The following is a 14,052-nucleotide window of genomic DNA, read 5'->3' as shown; positions in this document are numbered from 1 at the left end:
CTTCTCTGGAAGTAATCGGCTGCAGTGCCCTTTAGTTTGCTTCCTAACACATCAACCTTGATTCCCTCTGGCCATTCAGAGCCAGAGAGAGTGACAGCCATGTTGGCATCTCTCATGACTTGCAAAGCCCAGAGCTCAAAGATCCTAAACCCTTAAAAGGCTCTTTTCCCTCAAAAGGAGGTACCAAGAGCATTCTTTGCTTCAATGTAGGAATCCTTGTGCCAAATTGTTGCTGTTGATGCTGTGGTGGGAATGCATGCATTCCCTGTGCCTCTTGTTGCTCTCGCTTGGAACTGCTGTTCTCTCTGTCTCGCGTCATCGCGAGCGATTTCATCGCAGGACCTACGGTGATCTCGTGCTCCCAGAGCTGAGACACGTGATACTGGTATGTGAGGTTGGGATTGACTCTTGATGCGTTCCAGCATGACACTCCTAAATGCTTCTGCAGAAGCACTACTAAGTACGGAAGGCTGCTGATGACGTTGTCCGTTATCAGACCTAATTGCTGCTACTTCTTCCTTCATCTGTAGCATCATCTCCTGTATTTCACGCAATACTGCTGCTGGAGTGAGCTCTTCCTTCTTGTCCGTCACATTGTGAATGGTGTTATCATTCTGTTGTGATGAACTCACAACTTGTTGAACTAAATCGATGGCCCGATACGCTACTTCTGGGCAAAATGCTGTAAATGACAGCTAGGAAGGAAGGACCTGGTGGTTTGAAGGTAAGTCTCCATATATTCTGCTTTTAGCTATGTAATTATGCAAATGGTTGGGAATTTCAGAACTCCTCCTGGTTTACTTGGGTGAAGACTTAACTTGTTTCCAACAGGGCGTTCTCTCCAGCAAATTTTCACAGCTGATGATCTCTCCCAGGCAAGCTATTACTGTTACTGGCCCCTGAATCACAATCTACGAGTCCGCGTTAATTTACGCACAGATGATGGATTGGTACAGAAGAACCTCTTTTGTAACAATTAGACTGACACATATATCTCGTTTATTACATATGTTTTTCTATATTCTATACTTAAACTCTCTGAACTGCATATCTTGAAGCTAATAGCCCATGTGTTCTCATTGCAGAGTCCCATCCTTCACGGCCACACTATTACAGATCATTTCATGTTACCATACTTTGGTGCTGCTTTACACAATAGTGAAAGCAATGTACGGTGTATGTTACACCTTGAAACGCCACATCTACATATTAGTAATGATTACAAATTTGGTGAATACACCATTGCGGAAATATAAGTAGCACAATAACTCAATATAATGATACTTTCTCAATTATTATTCTCTCAAAGCTAAAAAAGGCGGTTTCTCTCTAACAAATGCTATTTTCTCTTTAACATGGGCAACAGTGCCAGTAGCCCTGCGTCGGGTGGCACACCGCTCAGCAGCAGTGGTGTTGGTACACGCGGCAGCTTTCTAGGTGCTTTTGTATCAGGAAGACGATTGGAATTTACACTGAGCAATTTACGGTCGCTGCACGCACAACTTACGCGCTTGTCGACACTACCAGACTCCGAAATCGTAGAGTTGCTTCGCGTTTTATCAGAATTCCTCATCTACTCGGACCAACACCGTGTTTCCGTGGAAGCAGACACTCAAGCGGCTGTAGATGATTTTGCCGATGATGCTGGAGTATTTTTTGATTACTTTGGAGAGACTAACATGCTCGCGTTACTAGTGGATTTGGGTGCAAGTCAACCTTCTGTGCCGGTACAAGTTCAGCTACTGCAGACAATGAGTATTTTGGTGCAGAATATCACAACGCGCACATCTCTTTACTATATTCTTAGTAATAATCACGTTAATCGCTTGCTTGAATGTCCATTTGCAGTGGATAAAGACGACGACGTGCGTGATTGGTACGTGACGCTACTTAAAGCCTTATCACTACGACTTAATGAAGAAACAGTGCAATTTTTTCTGGATACGCAAGCTGTGGGTGAAAGTTTTCGGTTTCCACTTTACGCGCGAGCGCTCGAGTTCGGCCGATGCAATGAAACAATGGTTAAAGTCGCGGTTAAAACGTTGACGCTTAACGTACTTCGAGTATCAGACATTAGAGTACGCAGATTTGTACTGCAGTACGACGATCTGAGATACTTCCGAGATATTGTCGAGATGGCCAACGATTTGACGCTTAAGTTGCAGGGACTGCTCAATAGCTGGCCGTCTGCACAAAATGCGGCAGAACGAACGGCCACGATTGAAAGAATGGAAGAAGCGGTGGACGCATATCTTGACCACTGTTTTTATCTACAAGATCTTTTAGATGTAAATGTGCCTGAGCTGTGCTATAAGATTGGTGATTTGCTATTCTCTCGGCACATCAAATGGTTACTAGCAACGAGTATTTTACCAGATTGCGGGCCTCCGCCACAGCGAGTATCAACGCAGCTGGCGCTGTTTCTGCTTACTCGATTGTTTGGCATTTTGGAGCACACACCTTTAGTAAATGCGATTGCTTTCATGTTACTGTCATCGGATGCTACGGAATGTTGTGAATACTCAGCAATAGCGTTAGGAAGTGGATCACGAAGGCTGGATAGTGGTTCACAATGTTTTAGTTGTGTAAACAGCAAAGATCTCGAAGTCAAAAGCTCGACAACAACGGCGCCGCAGTCGCCACGACCTTCGCAACGATGGGACAGAGAAGCACCACCAATGCATGTGTTTCGTCCCCATTCCCCAGATACATGTGATTCGTCGTTGTGTTATGTACAGACACGTTTTGCCATGGGCGAGTGGCCAGTTGAAGAAGTAGAGACGTTTGTGCTTCAAGGCTCCAACTGTTACCGTCAGTCATTATTGTCATTGCTGAGTTCGCATGATGAACGCCTCTCATCGACAGTGGTGATGCTGCTATCAGCAATTGTCAACAACAAGGGTGTGGACCATTCCCTCCTTCGAGAGCTGAATCTGCTACCTTTCCGACATCGCAAGCTTTCTCAAGAAAAGAAGGGTTGTAATTTACCAGATATCTCTCCTCTTTCCGATTCTCCATCATCTTCGTGTGGTTCGTTGGACTCGCATGAAATTGTAAAAGATAAAGAAGAAGTTTCTGATGATGGAGTAATAGTTGAGAATGAAAGAAATGACGTTGACCGCCCAGAGGCATACCCTTCTTGGCTTGTGGAACTTGTCTTGGAGCTGTTATCGCGACATCAAAGCATGCGTTTAATAAGTGTGCAGTTGTGTGTCCGTCTCCTGGTTGATCTCACGTCAGATACACGTCCATCGTTGTCGACCCAATCTCTTTTTTACTCCCACACTATGAAAATTCAAAATATTCTCTCGAGCAGCGCACATCTCGTCATGGAGAGTATGCGTGGCGCAATGGCGGAAGTGGACTTGTTTATTTACGTACTGGAAACAGAACTAGCAGGCTTTCAGCTTAAACCTTTTCCAAAAAAGATACAGTTCGATTCTTCGTCTCCGTATCAGTGTCTTGTTCCACTTGAGAAAGATGATTGTTTACAGACTCCAGCATGGGCAACTTTGGAGGACTCGCTTGAATTAAGACATCCATCAAACGAAATGGAAGTTTGTTGCATAGCTATGCGCGTATTTCTCACCTTAAGAAAGCTGCGCGAGCTTGTGGATAGAAGTTATGTGGACGACGATTTGGAGCAGCTTGTTGCTTATCGCCATCCTCGTACGAGTGTGTTAGCAAGTGCTGCGTGTGGTATTGGTTCTTGCACTGTGCCATTAGACGGCATGGTCGCTTTGAAGTGCATGTTTCGTGACCAGCGCTTTCTACTGATGCCTACAAAACTGCTTATGGTGATGAATCCAGAGGCATTTGCACTTGTTGAGAAAGTTCCGGAGCAAAATGATGATAGCAGTCCAAGAGAATTCAAAGGGGAAGGTATTGTAAAAGTATTTGCTCCGATTCACCGTACATACTGTACGGTGGATGCACGAGACGACCGGGTGTTGCACGTGTCCGTGCGCTCCGTCACTCCGGTGCCTGGCTGTCGCGGTGGTAGGAAAGATCGTCGGAGAACGCGAACAATGGCTAAGCTAAACGATTGGTCTGTATCAGTGCTGTTTTCGAGCGCAGAAGATTGTGCTCAAGCACAGACTCACATAAATATCAGTGGTACCGAAGTGCGCGCGTTTAAGCTGCATCAAATTGAGGAGAGTTTGACTGCCCATTTGCAAGTTACTCAACCAAGCAATGATAACTGGTGCGGGTCATTCTTCGTCAATACGGATACGTACGGCTTCAAAAATGATGCAGATTCCAGTGAAGGCGATGGGAAGGAAGAAGTCATGAATGCACGGCTGGATGAATGAGCTCGAAGAGAAGAGCTGTTCTCAAATTAAATGCAAAGTCAATATGAATTACAAGTAAAATTCAGATTTTGAATCCAAGTGCCTACGTCGACTAGTGATACAAGAAAGCAAAAACATTTAAGCTGGCTTGTGCCCCCTACCTTCTCCAATGATGTCTGATCTAATGCGCAGGAAACTGGCACGGATTTCGACGGCGTTTGCATCCAAAATTTCAGCGGGAAAAAGTTTGGAAGCATCAGCCGCAAGACTGAGTAGCTCCTTGGTATTCTGTAAGACAATGCAAAAGCTGATACAATTTCAAGGCTGGTTTTTGGCTGAAAATCGTACCTTAAAACACTGAGCTACGCTGGTCACAAGTTCTCGTACATTGGCTGGTTCATCCTCGTTGTACAAATTTCTGACGGCTGCTTGGAGTTTGTCAAGTGCAGCAGCACGCTCTTGCGCGAACCGTTGCTGTAAATTGATAAGATCTGTTTGAATTTGTTTGCCGTCCACACTGCCCACGTCTTTTGGAAAAAGTCTCGACGCGTGTTTGACAAGAAATTTGATGTCGGACAGCTGAGGTATGTGGTCGTAGATGTGACGGACCATTTGTTCTGCAGTTGATAAATTGATTTGATTACCGTACAAGTTTCGAATTATGAGCTCTAAGTCTGCCGCGCGTTTTTTACGCTCAATAGCAGTTTGTAAAACATCGAACTCATTACGTATGTGTGCGGCATCTAGATTTTCAAAGATCTCGATTGAGAAATCGCGTGGAAAAAGACGCTCGGCGTTGCGAAGCAATGAACGAATCTCAACAGCTTTTGGAAATTGTTTAAGCACACGCCGTAACGCGGTCTGAAGTACTGCACTTGCTGCTGCACTGTCTTCGAGACGCTGGAGGCGGTATGCACTATCGCGTAGAGCGTTATATAACTCGCGTTTGAGCTGCTCGCGTTCATCCTTGCGTCTTAGCTTTTGCAAGATTTGCTGACATGGAGTCAGCATGGTTGACGTAGACTTACAATTTGTCTGTTGGGCGTTGGTATCGCTAGTAAGGGAGATGAAGATACTGTTGGCTTCATTTTTTTTCAATAGAAGGCCCTTCACCTCCCAACGACTCTGCAAAGGTGTGTTATCAATGGTAATGAAATGAAGATTTTGCAGTCGGCTAAGTTCGGGTGGGAGGGCAACAAGTCCTGTAGAGCTGGCATCGAGAACTTGTAAAGCATTGCAATGGACGAGCGAGCTTGGTAGATGTGTCAGTCTTGGATTGTTATTTACGTACAGCTCACGTAGAGTAGCGAGCGATCCAATTGTGTCTGGAATTGCGTGGGGACCCTCCAGGTGATTGAAGCTTAGATCGACTCGAATTAGTGGGGCAGTTAATCCACTGGATAGGAAAGCTCCTGACGTGGTTTTTGAAAAAAGATCTGGTGGTACTGTTGTGAGCTGGTACTGAATCAGGTGAAGCATGCCATGCTTTTTCGCCTCTTGTATTTGTAAAGATATGTCACGTTGACTCATCATACACCAAGGAAGTGTCTGAAAACTTTGTAGAAAACAAGAATCAAAGCGACGCTTTGGAATAGATGATTTTAAAACGGATTTGCAATTGATTTTCTTAGAATATAGTATTGATAAGTCTTCAAATGGCAGGATTCCGATGAATGTAGGGTAAATTGCTTGGAAGAGTCTTGATCTGCATACGTGCTCCATCTGCTTCATCAATTGTCACGATACGTGGTACACAAGTGCTGTCTGATTCAGATGAAGCAGATACTTCAAGCTTTGCCTCGACCCGCTTTGTTATAGCAGCGATAGACCGTACTGAGTGTACCGAGCGCATCGACTTGCACTCATCTAATATGCTATTCGCTACGCTTTTCGTATCATCGTCGCTATCTTTAAAATCAGCTCGGTCCCCAAGTCGAGACACGTCATTTTCAATCATGGCGCCACCATTGTTGGCATTATCCTCAAGCCGCTGTTGATCTCGTTCAATACGCTTTTCTTCCGCCTCTTCATGATCGACAATTGACTGCACTTGAGCTAATTGTTGCTCAACTTGAGCAACGCGTGCTTTCGTCTCCACGTCATCCATAAATTGATCAATATCAAGATTATTGGCGAAATCTATCAGATCATTTGTTTCAGCATCCTCTAACATATCAAGCTTCTCGTCAGCTGTAGCTTTTGTAAGAGCCCACATAGGGCGATTTAAATCTCTTTTCTTCTCCTCGGCAGGTCCAGTGCCTGATATATCGTCACTTTCATTATTGTCATTGCGTGCTGTCTCACGCAGCTTTGCTTCTCTCCGCAAAAACCTCTCTCGACGCTTTTGTAATGCTTCTTCCTCTTCAGTCAATGTTTCCTGAAGTCGAGCACGCTCTTTTTGCAAATCGTAGAGCCACTTTCGATGCTTCGACAAGGCTGTATCCTTCTTATCTCGACGGATAGCATGCTAGAACAATGACGCACATAAATCACAATCCTTAGCCGCAAGTATGAGCTACTAACAATAAAAGCTTACCGCAGGTTCACTAAGTATCGGTACATTTAGTCCAAGCGGCTCGCCTGGATTACCCGCCAAAAAGGCTGCCTTACTATTGTCGATCATATCATTATTTGACTTTGTTCCTTGCCGACATTCTTTCGTTACTGCTCAAATCATACCATGAGACCAACAGTCCAATATCAACATGCGGGAAAACATTTTGCCTTTTACCGCTAGAAACTCCATGAAATGGCCGATTGCAAAGCATAACGCCCTTGTAGTTGTCAATGCTAATTGCTGCTGAAGATGTCCCCGTCATGTCGACCATGTTGCTTGGTCACGACAAGAAGGATGCTATTTTCGCAGTAAGAATTTCTAAGCTTTTTATATCAAGAAATAAAATTGTGTTTTGCGCCGGCTTACTGACAGTCTAGTGAGCCTTGGTAATTATAAAATGACATGATGGATTGATTGATTCTTGCTTCTATGAGGTCCGCCGACTGCGAGTTTTGGCCTTCAGAATACGCCGACCCTTTGCGTGCTGAGGAGCGGCACCCATATTGAATCCACCGTCAGTAGGAGGAGCACTGAAGGCACCTGCAGTAGGAGCAGACGTAGCACCAAAAGCAGGAGCAGAGGTAGCACCAAAAGCGGAACCAGAGGTAGCACCAAAAGCAGGAGCAGAGGTAGCACCAAAAGCAGGAGTAGAGGTAGCACCAAAAGCAGGAGTAGAGGTAGCACCGAAAGCAGGAGCGGTGGCACCGAAGGCTGGAGCAGCACCAAAAGTCGAAGCCCCAGAAGCATTGCCAAATGCAGAAGTCGGGCTAGGCGTACGGTACCCGGAGCTGGAAGGACCACTTCCAAACCCGCTTACTGCTGGTCCACCAAACGACGGACCACCAAACGTTCCAGTTGGAGGCGGAAGGCTGTTACCAAACGCCGATTTTGTAGGAGGCTGGCTACCGAATGCCGGGGCAGGACTGGAAGATCCAAAGTTACTTGGTGTAGAGTGGAACCCGCCATTTCCACCCTTTGGTGGAAATCCAAACCCACCAGAAGCTCCGGCTGTTGTTCCAAATCCAGTGGGGGCACTGGATGTGCCAAATGAAAACGCAGGCTGGCCGGCTGCAGGCGCACTCGGAGCCGGGGTCTGAATAGATGTACCGAAAGAAAAGGCTGGTGCAGCGGGTGTATTTGGCGCAACCGCAATCGTAGGCCCAGTGGCAGACGAGCTATTTAAGTCTCCGCTGCTTTGCCCCGATCCAAAACCAGATGAGGAGCCCGATCCGAAAGCGTTAGACGTTGAGCCAAAACCCGATGCAGGTATCTGGCCGAAGGGAGTCGACCCGGTTGAACCGAAGTTAGATGGTGCTGCAGGTTGATACGATGACGAACCAAAACCAGAAGGTGCCGTCGACTGAGCTGGACCCAACGAGCCAAAGCCAGAAATTGCAGAAGACTGACCTGATGATGACGAGCCGAACGTAAAGGCAGGCGCCTTCGAAACCGTGACAGCAGTGGACGCTGGCGTCGATGTACCAAAATTAAAAGACGGACTTGAAGATGAAGGTGGAGCAACGCTAAATGTAGGGGCACTGCTAGAAACAGAAGTTGTCGAGACTTGGCTGGTAACGCCAGTAGAAGCATTAATACCAGAAGTGACATCCTCTGATCTAGCCAAAGGGGCACCAAAATTTGAATCAGGAGCTTTCGACTTCGGCTGCCCAAATTCAAAACTTAGATTCGGGGCCGTGGTCGATGATATCGATCCAAACGTAAAGCCGGACTTCGGCGGTGACGTGTTTACCGGCTTACTGTCCTTTGTCTTTTCAATGGAGCTGGCTGCACCGAAGTTAAATGAGGAAGAGGCTACTTCTTTTGGTTTTTCGGCGTCTGTGATGCTGCTCGTCATATTAAATGTAATCGGTGGTGTAGCTTCCTTGGCTGGCGCTTGAGGTGGCTTTGATGTAGAACCAAAAGAGAAAGCCGAAACAGATGTCGCAGATGTCGAGTCAGAGGCAACAGAAATCGGGGCGAAGCGCTTAATTGGACGTTCCGAATCCTTTGAGGTTGCTTGTGTCGAAATTAAGGCATTTTCTGATCTATGTGCGGACACGTCTTTCGGCTTGGCGACATCACTTGTCATAATCGACGAGTCGACATTTTGAATCGGCTCTTCAACCGCAGAAGCTTTACGCTTGCCTTTCTTAGTCTCTGCTTCGCTAGTACTTGAAGCGGCATTCGCAGTACAATCAATTGAATGATGATCCATAGCTGGCAAAGAAGGAGTTCCAAAAGAAAAAGACGCAGCGTTGGTTGCCGTCTTGGCAATAATCGGGATGCCTGGTAGCGCCTTATCGGCCTCCTTGGCAGGCGCCGAAAACTTAAATAAAGTTGGACTTTCGATAGTCGACTCAGACGCGCCGTGCGCTACAAGACCACTTTCAATACCACCCGATTTTCCTGAGCCATGCGCTGGAGTTGGAGCCGTAAAGCTGAATTCGTTCGAAGTTACGCCGGCAGATTTATCAATTTCGGTCTTTGCACCAGCCGGTGGAAAACCAAAGCAAAATCCACTGGACGTTATAGATCCGCCTGAATTGTTTGTTTCCTTTTTTGAATCAGCAGAGGATGCACCGAAGCTGAAGCCACCTGCCGTAATCAGGCCATCACTCGGCTTAGCCGTATCCGTTTTAGAGTCCGCCGCAGGCCCACCAAACGTAATATCACTTGACAACGTCGACTTAGCAGGCCCACCAAAAGTGAGCCCACTCGATGACGTCGACTTAGCAGGCCCACCAAAAGTGAGCCCACTCGATAGCGTCGACTTCGCAGGCCCACCAAAAGTGAACCCACTCGATAACGTCGACTTAGATACATTAGGCGTTGTCAAAGAAGCGACCTTAAGTGCCTTATCACCGTTCGGGTTAGTTGTTTCACAGCACGGGCACTTTGCACTCGAAGCTTCATTCAAGACACAGCATCCCGGACACTTCCATTGTCCTGGCTTCAACTGCATAAACTTCGCAAGAGGGTTCACAGCACCACTTGCAGCTGGCGTCGGGGCGATCAAAGTGGTACTCTCACTCGCTTTGGCTACATCGATAGGCTTGATTACAGCAGCCTTCGGCATCTCGTGTTCGTTCGTCCTCGATGCCTCCGATACTCTCTCCATTATCGTTACTTTGGGCGACGAGGACACAAGATTGAAAGGAGCAGCACCACCACAAGCCTTTGTCACAGACTTGTAACAGGTGATTTTTGCAGGCGGCTCACACAGACTCGGTGGTGGGGAAAATGTAAATTGTACGCGAGAGTCCTCATCATCCAAATCATTCTGCATTGACCCTTCATCACAAAGGGGATGTGTAAATTCAAAATTGCCAATTCTCTCCGTAGTTGGCTGTTTTGAAACACGTGACTTGCATTTGACAGGAAGTGCTGGGGTCATTGAGACTGTTTGCGGAGAAAATTGCGGTGTTATACTATCTACTGGCTTCGCAATGCTCTTAACAGGCGTTTCCATAACAGTAAATTTCTGACCTGACTGAGAAAACGTGACGCGAGGCAGTGTACTTATAGGTGGTGCGATCTCGTTATTTACGCTCTGTAAACCATTATCCAACGACTTTGTGTCATTAGAATCCAACGCAAGGTGGTACTTTGCCCATGACAAAGACGTCGAAGGTGTGGGCTTCTGGGCTTCCTGCTCTAATGGATTCTGGACCTTGTTGAGCGTCGACAAAACTTTTTCGGCAATTGCCGCCGAATAGGCATTGCGTGCAGCACTATCGCGCTTCGCGCCGGTCAATAATCGTGACGGACGTGGCTTGCGCATTAAACGCTCTTCACGCGTCAGTTGGCCACGCAAAGTCGAACCAGAAAAGACAATAGGACGAGTAACATGATTACGACGGCGTTCACCAAAAGGAAGACCCTTCTCTGATGTAATATCCGTGTTTTTCTTCCTCTCATCGTGGACAATCATCGCACCGTGGTTAGAGCGTGCAATTGAGCCAGGAACGTACCCAGGAAACGAGGTCGGTCCAGGAAATCCACGCGTAAACGGATGCTCGAGTCCATTGACCAGGGCTGCTTGCGTCTTAGCAAGTTGCGTCTGTGGTGTTGTCTCGACCATATCGTGCAGCTGTTTCTGCAAAACTTCAAATTCCTCTAGAGTGATGGTCTTTTTTTGTTTGATCACAGCCAGCGCGGACTCATGGGGTGAAGGTGACGTCGACTTTCGTCGGTGTTGTGAGTTCGTTATGCGTAACGATTTAGACTGATGCGAAGGACCAGGTAGAAACACGCGCTTGTCACCGCGCTTTCGTGCTTGACGTATAAAGGCCGGACTACACTCACCACTTTCTACGCTACTGTCTCGAGAAGGTGAGCGAGACTTACGAGATCCACGCTTACTGTATGGTCGAGGAGGTGTAGCTGAATAATTCTTCGGTGTGACAAATGAAGGAGCTGTGCGTGTCACGGGAGAAATGGACTCCCGCACCTCTTCCTTCCTAAGAATTGAACCCTTCTGTTTTTGTTGTTGAGATTCGGGTGTTAGTTCTCTCTTTTCGTCATCGTTTTTCGGAGCCTCTGCTACTATCTCAGCATTACCGTCGCCATCCTCATCCTCATCATCACTTCCATCTTCCTGTGTCGTTTGGATGTCGACACTATCGTCCATAGTTGGCTGCAGCTCACTTTCCTTCTCGTCATCTTCCTCAGCCACCAATTTGTTCACGATAGGAATGTAACTTGCCAAACGAGCCAAGAAGCCACTTCCACGCCGATTATTGGTGGTATACGTTTCCTGACCACCAAACTCGACATTTTTCTCGTCTTCATTTCCCTTCGCATGCTTGGTATACGGCGCCGCAGCTTCACGGCGGCGATGACGCGCTTTAAGACGGTGCACTCCACTGTCCAGTGGTGCGCTTAGCGATGCATTCTTTGTCAGCATCTCAACAGGCGGTTGGTAAACGAGCTAATATAAGTTGAGGGGGAACTACGCGGTTTGTTTCTTCGGTTAATTTTGCTTTAGAACGGCCAATATTAGAGATAAAATAGGTTTTTTTCGGTTTTGCTAAGGTTTTATTGTGCTCACACCTTTTCCCGCCAAACTTCGATCTATTGTAGTAATTGCTCTTTGGACTTTTTGGCCTTAAAACTCATCTATCGTTTGTGCTGTTGCTAGCACGTTTGTCGAAGACTAGTGAGGGAAGCTGCTTTTTTATGATTAGACGATCATAGTTCTTTAATCTTTAATCGTACACTTAGCAGTACCGTAGCAACATGAAGGTGATTTTCATTACTAGATATTTTTAAAACAAGATTCTGGAAGATTTGTCGTCCATGGAGTGATACATATTAAATTGAGCAAATGTAAGAATGTGAAAGCGTCCCAGCTTCAAACCATCGTACCAACTATCGATTTTCACTTCTCGTTAATCTTATACATCACATCCATCCTCCATAAATATAATGTCAAATGAAGGACTTACTAAGTCAAATGTAGCCAAAAACGTTGTCTTAACGCATTGGCAGTCTGAATTACTCTGTCCGAGGTATTCAGATCACCGGTCACATGCTACAATATCGCATTGGATGCATCCCTTATACACTTAAGTTATAAAAGTATGGTCATTACAGCCACAATAGACGCCAACCATAGCGTAAGACTATAAAAGACGTGCAACCTTTTGTCTAACAATTGAAATAATACGGTCGAGAATGAAGGTAAACGTCTGGTGGTAAATTTCGCGCACTTTGCCTCATGGGCCTCTGACAAAACAGTAATTTGAGTTAGAATAAAGTCTTTCGATGAAGCGAAGTTCAACAACATTTGTAACGACCCAATTTGTGACAGCCTGATTTGCCACTTCATAATCGTATTAATTCGAGATCAATATTTGCTGACATGAATAATCCTGAAGCAACATGCAGTTGACCGTGCCCTACATATACACATGTACTAAGCATATAGCGATTTTAAGACATAAATCTGAATGTGGAATGTAAGACGCTTAGCATCTTGACATCGCCTGCCGATTAGCTTGTAGCCAGACTGACCCTTTAACACGATGCGAGTAGCGTTGGCGAATCGAAAACAGTTAAACAAATTTGCGGAAAAGCTACATGTAACTGACGTGAAAAGAGCAATTAGCTGATTACAAAAGTAAAAATCCATTTGTGCGAGTTTCCGTTTTAGTGCTTGAGAAGCTATCCACCTAGAGTATAGATTCTTTATGGAATGAGTTGCAGACTCGGTTGGGCGTGTAAAATGTACAAAATAATGATTTCACTTGACATGCTCGTTCATGATCTTGCTAACACAACTACCTTATTAAAAAAAGACGAAGTGAGTATATTGAGGTCCTTAGTTCACTATTCCGAGTTACCTCTAAGCCTTTCCTATGGCGTTAATCTGAGCGCAATCATGACGCGTCATCGTGAGCGCAATCATGTCGTCCTATGGTAATTCGATCGCGCAACGTATGCTGTAAGCCGTTCTTCTTACACTCCTCCCCGCGATCGTGTCTCCGCCGCCATAATTAGCGCAACCCCACGAGCGCTCGCAGCTCTGCAAGTTTGTGCTGGTCTAACGCCTTTGTCAGTAAGTCCGCGAGCATAAGCTCGGACCGGACGTAGCGCATTTCAACGACGCCGCGACGAGCAAAGTCCTTAACAAACTTGAGGCGCACGTCGAAGTGTTTAGCTTTTAAAGACGAAGTCTCTCCTTCTATCCGGCGAATCGTGGCCTGGTTATCCACATGCATCGACATAGGCTGAGTCGGTGCAAGTCCTACCTCTTCAAGCATCTCTTGAATACCAAGAAGCTCGCGTGCCGTCTCAGATGCCGCGGCGAGTTCGGCCTCCATAGTCGAGAGAGAGACGCCACCTTGTTTCTTGGCTGCCCAGCTTACAGGCATCCCATTTAGCAAAACGATGGCACCAGTGAGCGATTTTCTGTCTCCCTTGTCGGCAGCAATGTCGGCATCACGGTAAGACTCGAGCGATATTTGTTCGTTGCGGCCGGTATTTGTGCGCAATTTAAGCCGCATCACCTTGCTGCCACTAAGATAGCGCGCTATCCTCTTTGCGAGTTTCCAGCCTTGTACGCGCGGTGCATATGTCTGGCGCGTGGCTTTGTGAACCGCAAACGCATTGTCTGGACGCGTGCATCGTGCAATCCTTAGCAAACTGCCGACCAGCGACTGAAACGAACGAATACTTGGTGACCCGGATTTTGGGTTTTCT

At 46.4% G+C, this 14,052-nt stretch overlaps 5 protein-coding genes across 5 annotated transcripts; 1 reads left to right on the top strand and 4 right to left on the bottom strand.

The window, feature by feature from the left end:
- Window positions 1-1,355: 1,355 nt before the first annotated feature.
- PHALS_05924 (Uncharacterized conserved protein) lies at window positions 1,356-4,313 on the top strand (the record flags this gene model as incomplete). Its single annotated transcript, XM_024723245.1, has 1 exon — window positions 1,356-4,313. One exon carries the CDS (start codon window positions 1,356-1,358, stop codon window positions 4,311-4,313), a length of 2,958 nt encoding a protein of 985 aa, XP_024574242.1.
- Window positions 4,314-4,430: 117 nt separating this feature from the next.
- PHALS_05923 (FOG: Leucine rich repeat) lies at window positions 4,431-5,825 on the bottom strand (the record flags this gene model as incomplete). The annotated part of the gene is made up of 2 exons (XM_024723244.1): window positions 4,431-4,580; window positions 4,641-5,825. 2 exons carry the CDS (start codon window positions 5,823-5,825, stop codon window positions 4,431-4,433), a joined length of 1,335 nt encoding a protein of 444 aa, XP_024574241.1.
- Window positions 5,826-5,943: 118 nt separating this feature from the next.
- On the bottom strand, window positions 5,944-7,120 carry PHALS_05922 (uncharacterized protein; the record flags this gene model as incomplete). Its single annotated transcript, XM_024723243.1, has 3 exons — window positions 5,944-6,759; window positions 6,829-6,956; window positions 7,024-7,120. 3 exons carry the CDS (start codon window positions 7,118-7,120, stop codon window positions 5,944-5,946), a joined length of 1,041 nt encoding a protein of 346 aa, XP_024574240.1.
- A 156-nt stretch (window positions 7,121-7,276) lies between these two features.
- On the bottom strand, window positions 7,277-11,755 carry PHALS_05921 (Nuclear pore complex, Nup98 component (sc Nup145/Nup100/Nup116); the record flags this gene model as incomplete). Its single annotated transcript, XM_024723242.1, has 1 exon — window positions 7,277-11,755. The coding sequence occupies one exon, from the start codon at window positions 11,753-11,755 to the stop codon at window positions 7,277-7,279; it is 4,479 nt and encodes a 1,492-aa protein (XP_024574239.1).
- Window positions 11,756-12,408: 653 nt separating this feature from the next.
- Window positions 12,409-13,856, bottom strand: PHALS_05920 (FOG: Transposon-encoded proteins with TYA, reverse transcriptase, integrase domains in various combinations; the record flags this gene model as incomplete). Its single annotated transcript, XM_024723241.1, has 4 exons — window positions 12,409-12,415; window positions 12,492-12,576; window positions 12,648-12,673; window positions 13,357-13,856. 4 exons carry the CDS (start codon window positions 13,854-13,856, stop codon window positions 12,409-12,411), a joined length of 618 nt encoding a protein of 205 aa, XP_024574238.1.
- Between the last annotated feature and the right edge of the window lie 196 nt (window positions 13,857-14,052).

This window comes from Plasmopara halstedii (genome assembly GCF_900000015.1).
Source record: "Plasmopara halstedii genome assembly, contig: Scaffold_292, whole genome shotgun sequence".
NCBI lineage: Eukaryota > Oomycota > Peronosporomycetes > Peronosporales > Peronosporaceae > Plasmopara > Plasmopara halstedii.
The sequence above is the reverse complement of the archived record's forward strand: the minus strand, read 5'-3'. Positions and strand labels throughout refer to the sequence as shown.